Below are 20,357 nucleotides of genomic sequence, written 5' to 3' on the forward strand. Positions count from 1 at the left end.
TTGACTTTGTTTTTATTTTGAGGGTTTGAAAACTTTTAATTTTAATATTTAGTATCTAAATGCTTAGTATTCATCTTGTATTTACTTTTTTTCCAATTATATATAGGACATAATGTGCAAAGTCAAATCCTGGGTTATAGATCAAAAGAAACCTGTTCGATTCTATCATGATTGGAATGACAAAGAGGTAAGTTATAAATATGATGCCATCTATTATTACCTTTGATTTCTTAGAGAACAAGTTAAAGTTGTCATTATTTTTCACTTATTATTCTGCCTAGTAAAACTTTTATTTCTCTCAATGATTTCTTATTCCCAAACTTGTTATGTTTTTCTTTTTCTCTACTTCTGATATTTCATGACAACTAATCTTTAAGAAACAAAATCTATAAAAATAAAAATGGCTAATTGTTTAAATATAATTTTCTTTCAAGTTCTTCAATGACTTTATTTACTCAACTTTTAAAAAGGATTCTTTTTCTGTCTCCCACTATAGATTGAAGTATTGAATAAACACTTATTTCTGACTTCAAAACCAATGGTCTACTTGGTTAATCTTTCCGAAAAAGACTACATTAGAAAGAAAAACAAATGGTAAGTTTTTTTCCGTCCAGATATACCCTTACATATCATATCTATACACATACAAACACACACGTATGTACTTACTGCTATGTTTGATTTTAATACATTTCTCCTTATTATTAAAAACTTTAAAATGGATGGGAAAGCTTTGCCTGTTGTTAACATTTTGAGGTGAGTCTCCGAATGATTTACATTGAGAGAACTTAAGGGGGGGAAAAAAGGAATTACATTAGGCAATATTGAATTATACATATTTAATTATCAAACTTAAATTGAATAGACATTGATGTTTTTTCCTTTGCAAAATGAGAATAAATGTAGTTAGAGCAATAAAACTTTTTAATCTACGGTATTTTAACTTTGTTGATGTTTTATATGACTTTAAAACACTTGGGATCATAGCTGGACATAAAATGTTTGGGATCATAGCTGGACATAAAATGCTTGGGATCATAGCTGGACATAAGTTTTAAAATCCAGATTGAATGCTTTAAAAACATTTTTTTTTAATTAAAAATACTGTATGGTGGAAAGAAAGATCAGGTATTTGTTTAAAACATACAAATGTAAAAACGATGCACTCATGTATTGATTGTCATTTTTGACATGTAACCAAAATGTACAAGTTTTCCTTTTTGTTCACTTGTAGCTTCAAAAAATCATGTGTTCATGTAGTATAAGGGCATGTACACATTTGGCATAGTACTCACTGGAGTCTCAGTATTTTATGCTGTTAAGCCTACAAGCCAAAGCTATCCAAAGCAAAATATCTGAATTCTCCTAAAATATATTGTCGTTTTTTTCCCTGTACTTCATTAAGTACTTAGATGCACATGGTTTCAATTTTCCATTAAAAATTCTCATTTCCATATGATATCAAAGAGTGAGAAGCTTTAAACTGAAAAATAAACATTCATAGACTGGAAGCCAAAACAATAATTAATGTCAGATGGTTAACTCCAATAAATCATTAGAATAAATTCTGTGAAATTACTGCAACTAAAAATGCCCTCTTGATATTACTGTAAGACAGTTTATGTTCCTGATAGGAAACTGAATTTGGCCTCTTTATTGGAAATGTTCTAGAAAGCATGAACCTGACATGGTCTGACTGGTCAGTATCCTCCAATAGATAATTAACTTTAAAATAAATAGTTCTGTCTTATTTCTTAAATAAAATTCTTACAGATTTCATGATTAATATGTTAAAAATTGGTACCTTTGGGAAGGAATTTTAAAATGTATTATTTGACTTCAGTTAATAAATCTCATTGTAGTGCGAATGGTAAGGTTTCCTGAGGCTCGGTGAAACAATACAGACACCAAAGTTTACATGAAAAGGGATGAGTCATTTTCCTTGCCCAAAGGGGCTTCTCACACCTGTATTTGGATGATTACAGGTAGAACTCCCTGGCTCTAATTGTATAGTAAATACCATTTCCCAGACCCTAATGGTAGACAGACTGCTTGGGAGACGCCAGTCTGTGATTTAGCTGTCGCCAGACACCCCATGTTTTTTGTGAGACCAGTTGTGATGATGATATGGTTATAGCCAATTGAAAGTAAACTCTTGTCTAAATAGCAAATTTTAATTTATAAAAATGTAGAGGTATGGATGATCCTATTTATAAAAACAAATTTTGAATTTTATGTGTAACTAATGATCTGGTTTGGGGAGTATGTGTGTTTGGTGGAGGTTGTCGGGGGGTGGGGGGTCAGATCTTGTGGAAGTTAGTGTAATTGTAGCTGAAAGATCAAAGACTGAGTAACTGAGTGATGTTCCAGAAGAGAATTTACCACATAGCCATTTTCTGTACAGTTTCTGCCGCCTGCTGTTCCTATTTTCCCTCAAGCTAGCCATTGACTACCCCCTGTGCATCCCTGCTCGTAAAAAATGATTGAGGAAGTATTTGTCATGTATTTATGAGTGGGGAACATTGTGTGATAGGGAATGGCATCTACTGGAGCCAGAAAGATTGCCATTTTCCTTTCATTCAGCCACTCTGCTACAGCTTTAAATCCTCTGTTTATGCAACACATCCTTTGTATTAAAGTGCAGCATAAATTTTTATTATGAAGGATATGAACACTAGGTTTTCATCACTTATAACATTGCGAGCAGATGTCAATAGTTAAAATATATTTTAATTGCTAAATCCTTTAAATTTGTGTTAGCATCTTGTTCTTTGGTAATGTTTATATCTCAGCTCCATTTGCATTAGCTGCTCCCTTAGCAGAAGAAAAGGGTTTTTTTTTAAGGTTAGTAAGTAATGTAATGTAGCAAATTAAAACTAATGCAGGAAGCAGTAATAAATATTTTTGTGGGTCTTTTAGATCTGGAAAACTATTTTAAATGGTCAGGAAAGAGGAGGAAAAGTGTGATTCTGGCCACAAAAGGAAGACTAAAACTATATTTTAATTACTAAAATTTACTTTAAATTTAAATGTTAATGTGTTATTTTTCAATCCTAGAAAAGAAGTAAACATTTTGAAAGATAAGTCTATTGTGCTACTGAATAGGTGTATTGACCTTTTGAAAGATGTAAACACCAGAATGGCCCCAAACATCACTGGTTTTATCAATGTTGAATTAGTCATTTCATTCATTTATGATTAAGACCTAGCCCCTGAAGAAAAGCTAACATGGCAGCTAGGTTAGTTACAGGTGAGTTGTGATCAGATGACAGTAAGCAAGATGTTGTAAGGGAAATCCACAGAAACCTTTATTATTATTATTATTATATATTATTATGCTTTGAATGAATGAAACTATGCAGCCATTTTATTATGTTGTTGTCATTGTTGTCTTTGACAGATGTCAGTGATTTTTTAACACTTGAGGATTTCGTATGTTAAACATGATCAGTTACTTATAACTAAGATTTATTACATGCAGTATTAATTTTCATTTGAGATTGCCTGCTAAGTCATGGTGTCAAGCAGGTTTAGGACATTAGTCCTGCTAGACAGTTGCTTGATTAGGGAGAGTAAATTTCAGTCTTTGCACGTTTGTTGCTCTGTTAGTATATGCTATCTAATTATGAAATCTGCACAACAAACTAATTTTGTGCACCTACATAGCTTTCTATTATGTTTCATTTTTGTGTTCTCTTGTCCCCATCCTTCTTAAAACTGTTGCTGCTGCTGCTAAGTCGCTTCAGTCGTGTCTGACTCTGTGTGACCCCATAGATGGCAGCCCACAGGGGTTCTCCAGGCAAGAACACTGGAGTGGGTTGCCATTTCCTTCTCCAATGCATGAAAGTGAAGTCGCTCGGTCGCGTCCGACTCTTAGCGACCCCATGGACTGCAGCCTACCAGGCTCCTCCGTCCATGGGATTTTCCAAGAGTACTGGAGTGGGGTGCCATTGCCTTCTCCATTAAAACTGTTAATAAAGGATAATTTTATTTTATTGTTTATTATACTACATATTTATATTCAACTGGAAAGTATAACTAAAATTTAAGACATTCAGACTTCTTGTGTGCCTATGTGTATTTATAAACATGTATTTGCATATGCCCTGGTGGGCTTGTGGTCACTGAACATTATTCTCTAATATTACATAAATCAATTAATCTGAGTTGTTGAAATTGATTTGATAGGTAGACAGGACTTGCAAAGTCTTTTAAGCTATTATATAATGAAGGGCAATCTGTCAAGTTCACTAAATGAATTTTGAATAGAAAAATGTTTTATTAATTCTTATTTTTCTATGATTCAGTCTTTCTTATCCCAGCTTTTCTGTTTTTGTTCGTTTTCCACAAATTTGTACCTAACAACTAAACATAGTTTGGCAATTCTATACAGTGTGTACCTGGCCAAGGGGAGAATCATGGAATAAGCCCAATATTTTCTTGACTTTTTGAACTATATGTAAGAATCACAGGTATTACATCTCAGCAGTTATTTACAGAGGGGAGTGTGAACATTTTTGCATATAATTTTTTATGTGTGCTTAGTCGCTCAGTCACGTCCAACTCTTTGCGACCCCTTGGACTATATAGCCGCCAGGCTCCTCTGTCCATGGGTATTGGACATGGACATATACTGGCGTGGCTTGCCATGCCCTCCTTCAAGGGATCTTGCCAACCCAGGGATCAAACCCAGGTCTTCCACATTACAGGTGGATTCTTTACCATCAGAGCCACATTGGAAGCCGAGGGTTTTTTTTTTTCATGTATATATAATATAAAACAAAACTATATTCATGTATATTACATGCTATTCAGGGAAAAAAAACCCTTTCAGATATATAGGAATAGTTTGAGCTGTAGTATCTGTTGGTTTCTTAGGCTTTCTTGGATAAGCTCATCATATATTCACAAAAAGTATGGATGTTGACACATGAGCATACTTTACACAGCTACTATAATTATTGCTGTTCCTACAGATATTTAGTTGTTTATCAACTCTCCATGGAGGTAATACTGAATGATCATCTGCCGTACTGTGAGCCTTAGGTTTTATTTTCTGACTTTCAGTAGGAGGTCTGACAGAAATTGTTCTACCTAACTCATCCTTGAACATTGTTCTCCACAATACGTATTATGTACATTTCCATTATGTCGTATCAACAGGAGCAGTATTCACCACTATAGGAGGATTTGTTCACTGGTTTCCATTATTTTCAGGCTATATACTTTACATGAGCAAAAGTCCACTTCCGCAATTATATTTCTAGAAGGTTAATATAACCTTCTTCACACAACATTTTCTTGGACTTCAGGAATGCTGTGATGTATTCTGTAAAACTCATAAAAAGTCTTCAATTTCTGACAAGATTATTCATTGAAGCTAGAAATTTAACATAGATATACTGCTTTGAAAAAAAAAATCATTGTTGTGCATTTGATTTACTTGAAACAAATAAAATGGGAATGATTAATTATTCTTAAAAAATTATTCATTTTAGTTCAGGAAGCTTCTCAAATAGATATAAAATTAGGTTCAATTCGTGTAAAGTTTTCAGGAATATACCCTAGTATCTAAAGCAAGATTCACAAGTATAAGATTTTTTTTAAATGTTTCACTTTATCATCCACTAGTCTGGCAAAGTAAAAGCCCTGAAATATCCATATAGTGTTTCTTTGGGATTATAGTTTCTATTTAACATGTGAGGAGTTTTTTAGCTGAATTAAATTTGGAAAGCTATAATTTGTAATTTTTACTAGAGATTGCTTTATGAGGACTACTGCTTGTTTTCTTCATTGCCAGATAGAAAAGGGTGATAAGACAGGTCAAGGGTATTCTGGAAGCCTAAACTGAGCTATTCTTTTTTTCAGTATGGGATTGATTAAATTGGTAAATCCTCTACAAAGATAGCCTTAATTTTACTGAAGTAAGTTGTAAATGAATCTAAAAAGAAAATATTTTCTTATGATCCCTTTCTGTTTTATATTTTGTTGTTTTTGCTACTGAATAATTATCAGTTATTTTTTAATTTGTATTATGATAAAGCTTTGAAAGTATCATATGTGCTATGAATTAGGATTTCAAATAATTTCTAGTGAATGGATTTTGTAGAATTGACTGTTTCTTAATTTCTCTGATCAAAATCTTGAGAGTTGAAAAGAATATACTAAAGCAAGACAATCTTTTTATTACAAAACATGGAAGGTTGAAAGAAGTAGGAAGGAAAAGACCTTTAGCCATTCAGGAGTGCTTTTATTTGAAATGCCCTTTGGAATTTGTAAATGTATGTGTATGTAATAATACTTATGAACTTGCCTGGTTTTCATTAAATTGTTTTGGGTTACTTGTTCAGCAGTTTCATAGTCCTATCAAGAGATATTATTACCCTAAAGCATATAGTCATAATGAAACCAAATCGCACGTCTGATGCCATATTTGAAAAAGGTAATTATAGAAGAAAGCACATCTTTTTATATGGATATAATGCTATTGACCCACCATATTAGACATGGTAGGAATTGCCCTTGGCCTATTTTCCTTTTTGCCCAGTACAGTTTATAGACAATAATTTCTCTTTACAAGATTGTTCACTGAATTTGAGAAAGATACTTCAGGAGAGTCAGTTTTTATTTTCATTAGCACCATCCATTGACTTATTGATTTATGAGCAATATGCTTTATCAAATGTGTCAGGACTCATCTTTTTTAAAGTAGCTGAAGAATTTCACTGTATATATTAATAATAGGGAGAAGTTTTATAAATTTTCTTCCAGCTTTAAGAGACTAAAGCTCCTTAAAAAAACAAGTGTTCTCTAGGATTCTCTTATGAAATTAAAACATATATTCTCCATACATGCACACACACACACATATATATAAACTAGGAAATAAAAGGCAAACTTTGGCATACAGCTATTTAACGTTCCTCAGATCACAAGTGATTCTCATGTACACAGAACGTTTCTCTGCCTCTCTACCTAACTTACTTTGGTGAATACTGCAAGTTCTGTTGTTATTCTTAAAAATCTGTGTCATAGATTAAGGATGGCTGAGTCAGATTTTGTTTCTAAAACTATGAGTTGAGGTGAACTACACTCATTAAATGGGAGTTTTGAATAGTTGTTGGTGAAGGTAGAGGAGAATGTTGAAGCCCCCAAATCTTAAGGACTGTTGGTAATGAGGGCAGGGCCTTGTGAAGACTGAGGAATGGAGTCTCACTGCAGTGTAAGTGATCTCAATAACTTACACTGTAGAAAAGGGAAGGAAAGAGGCCCCTTGGGGCAGTTTCAGTGTTTGGCCTAGCACCCTGTGCTTGTGCAGGAGAGGAGAGGAGGAGTCTTTTCTGTGCCCTTCCCTCTGTGGTCTCTCCTGTGTTCCCCCGTCACTAGATCTACCTTTGGAGATACTGCTAACTATATTGTAAGTTCAATAGACTTCTGAAGGCTAGACCAAAATGCTGGATACCATTGATAACATTGGCTCTACAAGGAAAGTGAGTTCTAAGAAACTCAGAGCATAAGTCTATTTTTAAATTAGATAGTATGTTATTAGGAAGTTTGGTGTATTAAGAATATAACTACTTTAGAATTTGAAATGCTAGTGTTGTGGTCCTTATTTGATGCTAACTGGTTCTTTGACCTCAGGCAAATGATAGCCTTTTATGTATTGAAGACAGTTTATCAGAATGTTCACATAAAATGTGTTCTGTATAAACAGAATTTCCCAAATTTAAGTAACATAACTCAAAAAGAATACATAACTCAAAAAGTAATAGAAAAGGGACTTGTTAAGTCTTCTACATGTGTCTTCGGGGGAGACATTCTCTTGTTTTTTTCTTTCCATTATGTAGATAATGGAAAAAATGTATGCTTTGAGATAGTTGTCATCCAAAACAAACTGAGAACTGTCTCTATTGTGCAGTATGGGTAGCAATAAAACCCTAATCACCACCATCTTCTGTAGGGTTCTGCCCTCATCTCATACTCAGGTTAGGACCTGTGACTTCATCATTTGCAATTTAGAGGATTTTATTGTCATTCAAAAGAAGAGATGCCCATGCAGATTTCTTCTCAACTCTCATATGTAGGTTTGTCATGGTAGGATTTTTTTTCTAACTGTGGGACAATCCAGAGCGTTCCTGAGGTTACAGGTACACAGTTCATGAGCAACTCTTCTGGACTGAATTGATGATAAGACCTGGCCTTTTTCCCTTCTCTCATTCCCACTCCCATACCTCTACCCCTTGAAAATAAGTTTTTTTTGGATCTTACCATGCTCTTGTCTTTCTCATAGTGGGCAGCTATTGCTCTCTCTAGAATGAGAAAAAAGTGGAAATAAAACTTACTTGTAGAATTGGCATGTCTATATTTGAAGCTAGTTACATTACTCAAAATATTACACTTCCTTATTCTAAATTGCCCTGGAAAGCATTTTGCCATCAAAAACATTTGATTACAAAACGCCCTCAAAAGCCTACTTATTCCACCATGTAGTAAAAATAGTACAGTTTGGGTGAGACATATTTTGGTATCTGACCATTTTTATTATCAATATTAAAATTCTGCTAAAAAATATGTTTCAGAATAACTGACATAGGAACTCTGAGTACACCTCTGTCTGTAAACTGGGGGCTGCACGTTGGTTCAGTCTTTCTAATGCTTTATCAAGAAGACAATTAACTTCATAAAAACTGTTATTATGAATTTAAAATGTATAGATGCATACGAACACTGTGGGCTCATCAAGGAGACAGGTACTATGCTTCCTTCCTTTTCTAGGCAAATAATCATTGAGCCTAAACAGAAAAAGCCTTTGCCCCCATAAGGGTTATAGTCTCATGGGATAACAGACAACTAACAAACAAATATTTAATATAATGTCAAGAAATGATTAGAATCACTTTGCTGTACACCTGAAATAATACAACATTGTTAATCAACTATGCTCCAATATAAATAAAATAAAACATTTTTTTAAAACAAAGAAGAAGAAAGAAGAAATAACCTCAGTGGCTTAACTTATATCACTACTTCACTTGATCATTTTTTTTTACTTGATCATTTTTATAAAATATTTTTTCATCCATGTTTATGATACCTTCATTATACTAGTCTACATCTTTGAAATCTCAGAATTAATATTTAAGATTTATACTTTTTCTTCAAAATTATTAACTTGAACTTTTTTCATATCTCTCACATTTTAATGTCTCTTTCCCCCATTTCCTTTGCCACAGCCTTATCATATATAATTTCATTGCTCTAAGACTATCACTCTGTCTACTTTTTACAGATAAATCTAGCATGTAGCATAATATATAACTAAAATTTAGTTAACAGCCAGATTATATTTGCTCAATGAATAATGTTCGGGTGTTATTTATGAGTTGTGAAAATTAGGCTGCTAGAATTTTATATCTGGCTTTTAAAGTCTGTCTTTTGGAAATTTTGCCTTTCTCATTTTAAAAATAAAATGAGAAAGGCAAAATAAAAATAATAACTTGTCTTCCTCATAAAATTGTTATGACTATTATATCAGTTGATACACTTTGATCATTTAGGATAGTAATTGGTACATAGTAAATTCTTCCCCCAGAATTTTCAGTGTTTACAAATGAATGAAAAAATAAATGCATGAATTAAATAAACAAGTAAATCAAGATAACAAGGTGCTATTTTAGTTAGGGGGTCAGGGACGGCCCTTAAGAAGTAAGGGAATACACATGACAGAGGAAGGATCTGAGGAAAACTTGGTCTAGAGAGGGGGAATAGCAAATGCAAAGGCAAGTGTGGTGGAACATCGAAAAAAGAGTGTAAAATGTGGAGGCAACCATTTGATAAGAGCTAATAAATTCTTACTCAAATACACTGCAATTAAAAAGATTAAAACATATCCTAAATGTGTGCAAGTAAAATTTGCAATTATAAAGATTATTTATATATAGTATAATTTATATATAATAAAAATTTGCAATTATCAAGATTGCTGGGAGAAATATCAATAACCTCAGATATACAGATAACACCACCTTTATGGAAGAAAGCAAAGAGGGCCTAAAGAGCCTCTTGATAAAAGTGAAAGAGGAGAGTGAAAAAGTTGACTTAGAACTCAACTTTTCAGAAACTAACAAATTCAGAAAACTAAGATCATGGCATCTGGTCCCATCACTTCTTGGCAAATAGATGGGGAAACAATGGAAACAGTGACAGACTATTTTTTTGGGCTCTAGAATCACTGCAGATGGTGACTGCCACCATGAAATTAAAAGACGCTTGCTCTTTGGAAGAAAAGCTTATGACCAACCTAGACAGCATATTAAAAAGCAGAGACATTACTTAGCCAACAAAGGTCCATCTAGTCAAAGCTGTGGTTTTTCCAGTAGTCATGTATGGATGTGAGAGTTGGACTCTAAAGAAAGCTGAGTGCTAAAGAATTGATGCTTTTAAACTGTGGTGTTGGAGAAGACTCTTAACAGTCCCTTGGACTGTAAGGAGATCCAACCAGTCCATTCTAAAGAAAATCAGTCCTGAATATTCATTGGAAAGAGTGATGCTGAAGCTGAAACTAAATACTTTGGCCACCTTATGTGAAAAACTGACTCATTTGAAAAGACCCTGATGCCGGGAAAGATTGAAGGTGGGAGGAGAAGGGGACGACAGAGGATGAGATAGTTGGATTGGCATCACCAACTCGATGGACGTTGAATTTGAGTAAACTCTGGGAGTTGATGATGGACAGGGAGGCCTGGCGTGCTGCAGTCCATGAGGTCGCAAAGAGTCGGACATGACTGAGCGACTGAACTGAACTGAGATTTGTTTAAGATTTCATCTTTTCTTTTTGATGCTTGTCTAGCAACTTGCTAACCCATACTGTTACTGGCAAACCACTTTTAAAAGTCGCTTGATGTATGACCTCAAAGAAGTAGATTGAACTTTACTAAGAGTAACAACCTGCATTTGTCAGAACTTCACAGTGTTTCAATATACGTTACTTCATTGGATGCTCAGATCTTGAAATGGCCTCAGACACTGTCATTTGCCTTGAATTGAAGTTTTATTACAGTAAAGCATTTTCATAATTGGATAAAGAGATCTGCATTTTAGTTTACTAATGGGTTAAGCTAACAGATAAATAAGTTTTGTGTTTCCATTAAGAGATACAAAAGCGCCTTTTCAGTACTTTAAGTGTTTGTTATTAATGTAAAGGGGTACTCATCAGTATTCCTAGGTCATTATCAACATTTCCTTAGAAATTCTTTAAAAAGAACAGTCTGTGAAAAACATCTTTGAGTTTAGTTCATTTTGAAATTTAAAAGGAAAAGATCAAATAACATCTATCTGCTGATAATTGTGTTTTCCCCAAAGAGCCTATCTGAACGTATGAAACATGAAGATCACTGGTAGTTTTCATACGTAATTTACATTTAAAATTGTTACCTTTTAAATTGTGCCATTTCTCTTTTCTCTGTCCTGTGCCCACCCTCCCATTAAATGACAGTGACTTAGCTTTTCGTGTACCAAACCAAAAGGGAGACACATAGCAAACCATCGTTATTGAGTTCCTGCTGTGTGCCAGGCACCCCTTTGAGTTTAGAAATCGGTGAGATGGTAATGGAAAAGTAGTGAATGTCACCCCACTCCAGTACTCTTGCCTGGAAAATCCCATGGGCGGAGGAGCCTGGTGGGCTGCAGTCCATGGGGTCGCGAAGAGTTGGACACGACTGAGCGACTTCACTTTCACTTTTCACTTTCATGGATTGGAGAAGGAAATGGCAGCCCACTCCAGTGTTCTTGCCTGGAGAATCCCAGGGACGGGGAAGCCTGGTGGGCTGCCGTCTATGGGGTCGCACAGAGTCGGACACAACTGAAGCGACTTAGCAGTAGCAGCAGTGAAACATATATAAATTGTAAGAATATTTATGAAACATAAATATTATCATGCCTATTTTACAGATAAGACCGTTGGAGAGATTCAAAACATGCCCAGTTTCTTACAGTAGTAGAAGAAATAGACCCATTTGATTAGAATGTTTATGCTAGTCCCACACATGACACTGCAGGATATATTTGTGAATCTTCAGGAATCTTTGAGAATACTGCTTTAATTAACTTTGTGTTCTGCTATGTTTTATCTCAGAAAATATCACCTCTATCAAATTGTTTAGAGTTTTAGTTAATGAAAGGAAACAATTCTCAAGATGAAACTGTGTGTCCTTCTTAGGATAATGAGTTTTAGCTGCTGCCATTTTTGCCTTGCCTTTTAATTTTATTAACTATATAATATTGTTACAGCAAAATATTTTAGCACCTGCTTTAGCATCCATTTTTAAATATACCACATATGAAAATTTTAGTGGAGAAAATTCAGTGTTTCTCATTGAAGCCCATATGAAAATTGCATCAAGTTGCCACATCTAAAATAATACTACAGAAAAGACCCCAGGAAACAGCTATAAGTATGGATCAGTTCTTATATATTTATATGATAAAAAAGAATTTTCCTTTTTTCTTTCTTCTAGCATACCATGCAGTTTGTTAAGAACTGTTCTTCACTGCTGAGGTGAGGGAGTTGATATGTAAATGAACAGAGAAATGGGAGACTATCATGAAATAGAACAGCAGATAATTCATGCACCTAAAGTGTTGTTGTGTTAGTAGTAGTCAGCCTCAGTCAAGAAGCACTGAACACTTAACTATATGCATTACATTTAAGACTCTCACCAACCTTGTAGAGTAAGAACTATTACTATTTTAAGGAAGGCTAAGCAAGTATAGCAAGACTGAGAAACTTAGAGAAGAATGGCGCCAAGACTCAGACCTCAGCAGTTTCTGTCCAGACTTGTGGTTCTGTACCTCTGCACCGTGCCGTCTCAGCGTTGGGGCACTAGTGATGTTGGAGAGTAGACAAGGCCTGAGACCAGGTGGCACACAGCCACATTCCCTGTCACTGTACGTTGCATTTAGACATGGTTCATGCACTATAGAGTTTGAGACTGAAAAGTCACAATAACCTGGCTAGAGAATGCTAACTGAAGGTAATATAAACATTTTTACCTGAAACTCTATTTTCATGAACTTATCTCTGAAAGCTATTTTCTAAACGTGTACCAATTTAATAGTCCTTTGTAGGGTCAATAATTCCAATAACTTATATATTTTTACATGGAAAATATATGTTATCAGTTCTTTTTGAAGACAAGTACTTTCTTCCACCACTTGGTTGTTTGTGTGTTTGTTTTTAACCACACAGTGATCTGTTCTATTTCCTTGCGTTTTCAGTAACTTGGATGTGTTTTTGAGAACTTCCTGGGAGTAGGGAATTGGGTGTGTTTTTCTTTTGTTAACTGAAGTGCAAGCAGATAATTTGTATGATGTTCTGTTCAAATACTATGGAAAGACATAGCAATGTAATTGAAAGAACATTATATATGCATATTCATGTTATGTGTATGTTTCCAAAGATCCGAGTCTTGAGCAAAATAATGACTACCATTCGTTGAACATCTATTATATGCTGCACTTTGGGGCCCTTACATATGTTCTCTCATTTGGTTTAACCCTCACAAAAAGGCAAATATCTACCCAAATATCTGTCTTTCTCTCAAGCACATGAGAGAAAACATTTTGGTAGTATCCTGCTAAAAATTACACAGAAACTCATACCAGCAAGAGTTTTATATAAGCAGGACTCAATATACTCTGGTTGGTTTCCTTATAACCTTTGTTTCCTCACCTGTGAAACAGAAAGAATAATAACTTTCTTATAGAATGAGAATTAAATGAAATATTTTGCACATATTAAGTAAAATTATTCTGTGGTAGATAGGTACATTTGTCTTGGAATTTAATTCTCATAAATTTGATGAAAAAAGCATGTATTAACATATCTATCGCTGGCATTATAATTGCACAATAAATTCTCTTTAACTTTTTGAGTGCTGCTTAAATAAAACATTGCAGTTAGGTTTGCTTCCCGGCAAGTATGAAAGTGAAAGTCACTGAGTCATGTCCAACTCTTTGTGACCCCGTGGACTATAGGCTGCCAGGCTCCTCAGTCCATTGGATTTTCCAGGCAAGAATACTGGTATGGGTTGCCTTTCCTCCTCCAGGGGATCTTCCTGACCCAGGGATCAAACCCAGGTCTCCCACATTGCAGGTGAATTCTTTACGATCAGAGCCACCAGGGAAGCCCAAGAATACTAGAGTGGGTAGCCTATCTCTTCTCCAGTGGATCTTCCTGCCAGGAATCGAACCAGGGTCTCCTTTATTGCAGGTGGATTCTTTACCAGCTGAGTATGCATTTCTGTATTTTTCACTGGTATACAACCAACATAGACAACTTTTTTTTTGTACTTTTGGTTGAATGAAAAGCATGCTATAAATGCAATCAAGTGTTTCATACTTTCTCTCATGAGCTCAAATTAAAAAGTATCTTTAAAGCATTTTGTAACCTGTTAATTCTCAAGAAATAAAGGATAGCAATTTTCCATTTTCTTCTATTTCTTCTAAATATACGTATTTTTATTTTTTATAATGTAATGTTCTGCCTTCTGAAATTTATAAGGATAAAGGTCACTTACATTTTCTTTTCCTTTCGCTGCATTTTTGTTTCCTCTCTCCTTCTCCTACCAAATATATATATATTTTAAGGTTTGGGATCCAGTTAAAAATCTGTTTAGAAATATAAATATCAGAGTTCATATTTGGAGAGATTTTACTATTTCATGAGTGCTCAAGACTTTTGAATGGAACAGTAGCACTTAGAAAATCTTGCTGTTTCTCCTTGTCATTAATCACAACTAATCTCTATACCTTTCTATCTCTATCCTAATGGATTTTTCCTTATCTTATCAGCAGGTATGCTGTAACACGTACTATGTAGCTAAGAAAAGCAGTGGTTTACAAGGCAGTTCGGATAGATGTTGGACTTCCCTGGTGGTTCAGACGGTAAAACGTCTGTCTACAATGCGGGAAACCTGGGTTCGATCCCTGGGTTGGGAAGATTCCCTGGAGAAGGAAATGGCAACCCACTCCAGTACTCTTGCCTAGAAAATCCCATGGACGGAGGAGCCTGGTGTCCATGGGGTTGCAAAGAGTCAGACACGACTGATGACTTCACTTCACTTTCTCTCACTTTCAGATAGATGTAGACTGAAAAAGAACAGCTTGTAATAATGTTTTTATTATTTAAAGTGTTTTTCTCCTGAGTCTTTTAAAAAAATATTGTGTAAAATAGTTTTCATGGAATATTTCTTGCACTGTAGAACTTTACTTTAGACCAAATCTGTGACAGAAGAAGAGACCAAGAGAGAGAATATGGGGAATACCAACCATGCTGCCTTTCCTATGTTAATCACTCAGTCGTGTCCGACTCTTTGTGACTCCATGGACTGTAGCCCGCCAGGCTCCTCAGTCCATGAAATTCTCCAGGCAAGAATACTGAAGTTAGCCATTCCCTTCTCCAGGGATGTTCCCAACCCAGGGATCAAACCTGGCTCTCACACATTGCAGACAAATTCTTTACAATCTGAGTCACCAGGGAAGCCCTTCCTTTCCTGTGTTCAGAGGTAAACATCTTCGTTGTCTAGATCTCTTGAAATTTGTACTTTTATAAGTTTTTAAATGTTAATCGAATAAATAGTTGAAGTCATATCATTTAATGTTTAAATGTGATAAAATAATTGTATTTCTATAGTTACTCATTTCATGTTTATGATGTATGATAGTGAATTATCTTAAATCTATTATTAAGTGAAATTTATATTGTTGGCAAAGTTTATATTTTAGTGTGACTTGGTGTTGCTTAGAAATTTTGGCTAAATAGTTGAAAGACCTCCAGATTACACTGGGACATTCTTAACAGCTTTACAATCTTGAAAAACTAAAACAAAAGAAAAACCAGTGTCTATTTAGTATTCCTAGCTATATGCAGGCGAATGTGTGTATAACTTAGCTGATAGTAACAACTTTCTTATTATTTATCACTTACAGAGGGGTTTTTTTGGGTAAAATATTTAGTTACACATTTGCTGTCTTATGGTTATTTCAGTGCCCTATTGACATCAAGGGTTACTGATTGTTGTATTGGTAGTTCCTGACAAATAGAAATTATTTGATATGCTAAGCCATTTCTGACAGAAGATATAAAGTTTTGACAAACACGTATGGCACAGCAAGTGTCCAATTCTAAAGAGCAAAATAAATGCAAACCACCATTATGGTGAACACAAACAGCCTGAAAGCAAGTTATCAGTAAGCAAATAATTGTTGAACTGTTATGAATGGAATAGGATGTTGAAATAGGGCATGATTGGCTGATGTTACATATGTCCTTGATTACCTTCCCTATGCTTTTATCCTAATAAGTGACATTCTTTGTATTCCCTTGGATGGCTAGACAGTCTGACACTGAAGAAGAATAAATATTGCATGTGGTACACATTAAGCTGTCATCCAAGACAGCATTTATAAAAAGTAACTGGAGAAATTCATAAGAAATTCTGCACTGCTACAGTTTCCTGGCTCCAGTCATAATTGTCAAAGTTCTTGACACATTCAGGTCTTCAGAAATGATTTAGGTTTACAGTGGCTTGGTGTATGAATAATTATTAAGGAGTTATGTTCCCATATTGCCTTAGGATGTTAATGTTAGTTACTCAAATGTTGTATTTTATGGTAATTTTCATTTTAAGAAGTATCTCCATATTGGTAGTAGTGACATATCTTCCATCTTATGGACTTCCTTAAAAGGATTTTAGATAATTCATATATTTGAAAGGAAGAACAGGAGTTTTTAAATGCTTAGTTTATCTTTAATCTGTTGGAAAATATTGCTTGCTTGTGTTTAGTACAGGCAAATAACTTTCAAAGTAAGTATTTTTGTTTTTCTTCTCCAGCAGCATTGGAAAGCCTTCAAAATGGTCCAAATGTTTTCAAATTATTTCCAAAAAGCCAAATCACTGCTTGGGGTTTTATTTAGGAGCCTGATGGACTACAGTCCATGGGGTCACAAAAGAGTGGGACATGACTTAGCAACTAAACAACAACATCGTGTTTTTAATTCCCATACTTTTGTAATTTTAATATAGTTTTTTAAGGCAGAGGAGTATATTATTTATTTCAGTCACTATGCCTGGAGAATCCCAGGGACGGGGGAGCCTGGTGGGCCACCGTCTATGGGGTCGCACAGAGTTGGACACCACTGAAGCAACTTAGCAGCAGCAGCAGCATTATCTCTTAAAATTTCTTTTTGGAGGAAGATGTGTGGATGATATACTATCATACAAAAATAAGCATACCTAAATGAAGAAATAAGTTATGAATGCATATTTAGGCAAGCATTTTTTAAATTCTTCTTACTTTTGCTAAACTAAAACACTTCTTTTTTATCCTTTCTGTGTGGTATGTCACATAGTAACTGAAGGTTGCTAGAAAATTTTGTTTTTTATATTTCTGTAACCTGACATGTTATTCTAAGCCTTTTGAAATTGAGTAATTAGTATTCCCATTCTATAATCTAATCAAGAATATACCATATTCTATCAGCTGATTACTAGGAAAATGTGATTAAGTATCAGAATGGTTTAGGATGCAACACAAATATGAAAATAAAGTACAGTGTCGAATTCTGAATTATGAGCTCTATTTTGGGGGAGGACAAGGGGTCACTCAGGATTTCTGTGACAACTATTTTGTGTTAGTTTTTAAACTGCATAATTTTAATTTGGGGTAATATTTTTGGGGATATTGTCTCTACTTTGAAATCTAAACCGTCCATTTGAATTGAAGAAACTTTTCTCCAGGTATAACACGGCTCAACTGTTCCCTATGGCTTTTAACTCTCCAGGCCACTACAGAGCACAAAATATTTGCCCAACTGGTAAATTGAACTGTAAGTCCCACTGTGGGAAATTGCTTTGCTGTGCTCCCAACAGCAGTTATCTTAGTAATTGTACCTGAATTCTTTGTGGCTAATAGAGCATAGAGTCCATTTTACAAGCAGAAAATTAGTTCTCTTAAATACTTTTAATTATAAACCCCCCAAATAAAATGTGAATCGGTAAGACCATAGTGACTGGTTAAACTGCATCATTTTTAATTGTTAGTGCAGAAAAGTGAAATTATTTTTCTTTTTAGTGTAAAACTGTACATACCAACATTTCACATTCTAAACTGGAGCTTCCAACAAGGAGCTTATCAGAGCAAATTGTCTAGTCCATCCCCTTCCTCACTCAAAACCTAATGACCCTTTATCATCATGGTTTAGATTGCTGGACACAGATGTGAGAAAATACAAGTAATCTACAGGTAACTACAGTAGCTGCACTGATGTTCTCAGAGAACTGACTGCTGGGAAGATAAAGAGCTTCCCACAGAGTCTGTGACTTTCCGGCAGCAAAGCACATCATGAGCTCATACATGAAGTTTTATTTGCTGAAGATTCACAATAAGATACATTAGAACATTCAGCAGGGACTCTTTTTAGATGAGCACAGAAATTCTGGAGGGTTATTAGTTGATGCCCCATTGTAGAGCATCATGTTAAAATTTTTTTAAAGTTCAGTAATATTAATTCTTTGGACAAGCATCAAAGATTACAAACACAATGCATCATTAAAACTTCTTGATATTTATATAATGTACTAACAGACCCTGATCTCTTTCTTTTCACAAAAGACTGAGCTTTCTTCTAGAAAGTAATTTGGTTATGATTTTTAATATGAAAGAGAAACAGCAATTTCTCAAACTTCATACTAAATTATATTTCAAAGAACTTGTTTGTGGCCAGGTGCTCTGCTTTTGTTAGCTGCTTAGATGATGATCAGTGAGGTAAACCCATTTATCTGTTTGCATGCAATTGAGTAATTTACCATGAAAAGAACGATCATTTATTTTTTGTTTTGAATTTGTTTTTGTTTTTGTTTTTTTTTGGATAAAGATACTGCACCTGTAGCTTAAGCTTTATAATTGTTGGTTTAACTATTATTTGCAGTGATCATAGTTTATACAGCTTTAGAAAAACTACAGTGCAAAAAAATATTTACTTAATCTTTTTTATGTATGAAGTGTTTTGTTTTTAGTCATTGAATTTGGTTTAAGTTTACTAAATTGGGATGAATCGATATGAATTAGACTGTCTGAACTTCAAGTGTGTGTTTCTTTTCAAAAATCATTTGCTTGTCGTATTTTTCTAAAAGCTAATTAATTTTGTTTCTGTAAAAACTATAACTCCTGGATTAGGAATGGTCATATTTCCTTCATATGTCAAAATGAACTACAGTCCTAAAATCATTTTTAGCAATTACCATTTAGTAGCTGAAAGATAATGATTTTCAACAACCCATGGTGGTTAAGCAGCTGACAGCCAACAACAGGAGTAGTGAGATACTTGGCTTATTCATTAGATAGTTGTATGGGGTATGTACCTAACTTATTATTTATGGAAAATACTGAAATGCCCAGAAAATTATAGAAGACACTGGCTGGGGATATTAGGCTAGGTTCCAAGTCATTTTTGTTTCAAAAATATTATACTTTTAAAAACAATTCCTTGCAAGTAGAGCACCAAAATTACATCAAAAGTACCTGCCATCTTAAGTAATTAATTTAATATTAAGTTTCTAGTATAGAATGACCATGAACAAAGTAATTTCTTATCAGAAAACAGAAAAAACAAATTATCTGTAAGTAGAATTCCTATTATTCTTACAGCAATTACCATCACTCTTTTGATATAATTGAAATACTTTATGTTGCATGGCATAGATTAATCTAAAAAATAGAACACTGAAGAATTGTTTGAGGCTGTATTATACATTAATTCTGTTTTTAGTTTGCTCTAAGATCTAAAGAAACAACTATATTTGTTTCCATTTAGCAGCAAATAGGAAACACAGAACTCAAAATTCTACAAAGTGTATTTTCTTACCATCTTCATGTTTAAAGGGAAAGAAACCAGGGAAGCATGTGCAGTATAAGATTGTTTTGCATTTTTGTTTTTACATCACCAGATTAAGTATAATGAAACCCATCTGCGAATTGTAGGAAATACTCATTGGTTTTTGTCAAAGACTACAGTATGGTTTTTTCCTTTCTTTTTCTTCTGTAGTTTTTTTTTTTTAATTCAACAAGATATACAGAAAATTAAAAACCTTGTCTGTTATAAAGTTTTGTTTGAGCTTTTTAAACTGAGTGATTAGCAGAAATAATGACCCTGTCAGCCTTAATCACATTAAAATGTGGTTAACATCATTTAATTTTTTCCACTTAATATGCAAAAATTTCCAGTAGATTTGCAGTGAAGGCCATTGAAATTCCATTAGAACAAGAATAAAAATTTCAGGCATCATTTATTCAGAGAA

The 20,357-nt window shown here is 34.3% G+C and overlaps 1 protein-coding gene across 3 annotated transcripts in view; it reads left to right on the top strand.

Annotated features, from left to right (window-relative positions):
* The window catches only part of OLA1 (Obg like ATPase 1), a 164,178-nt gene that overhangs the window by 117,766 nt on the left and 26,055 nt on the right, over positions 1-20,357 (top strand). For 2 of the 3 annotated variants that reach the window (XM_061435089.1, XM_061435069.1), the window contains exons 6-8: positions 107-187; positions 497-594; positions 15,462-15,563. In XM_061435089.1, the coding sequence (XP_061291073.1) occupies positions 107-187; positions 497-594; positions 15,462-15,563 (281 nt within the window). The remainder of the gene's footprint in view (positions 1-106; positions 188-496; positions 595-15,461; positions 15,564-20,357) is intronic. The other variant, XM_061435078.1, reaches the window with a different exon arrangement.

Source organism: Bos javanicus, chromosome 2 (genome assembly GCF_032452875.1).
Source record: "Bos javanicus breed banteng chromosome 2, ARS-OSU_banteng_1.0, whole genome shotgun sequence".
NCBI classification, from domain to species: Eukaryota; Metazoa; Chordata; class Mammalia; order Artiodactyla; family Bovidae; genus Bos; species Bos javanicus.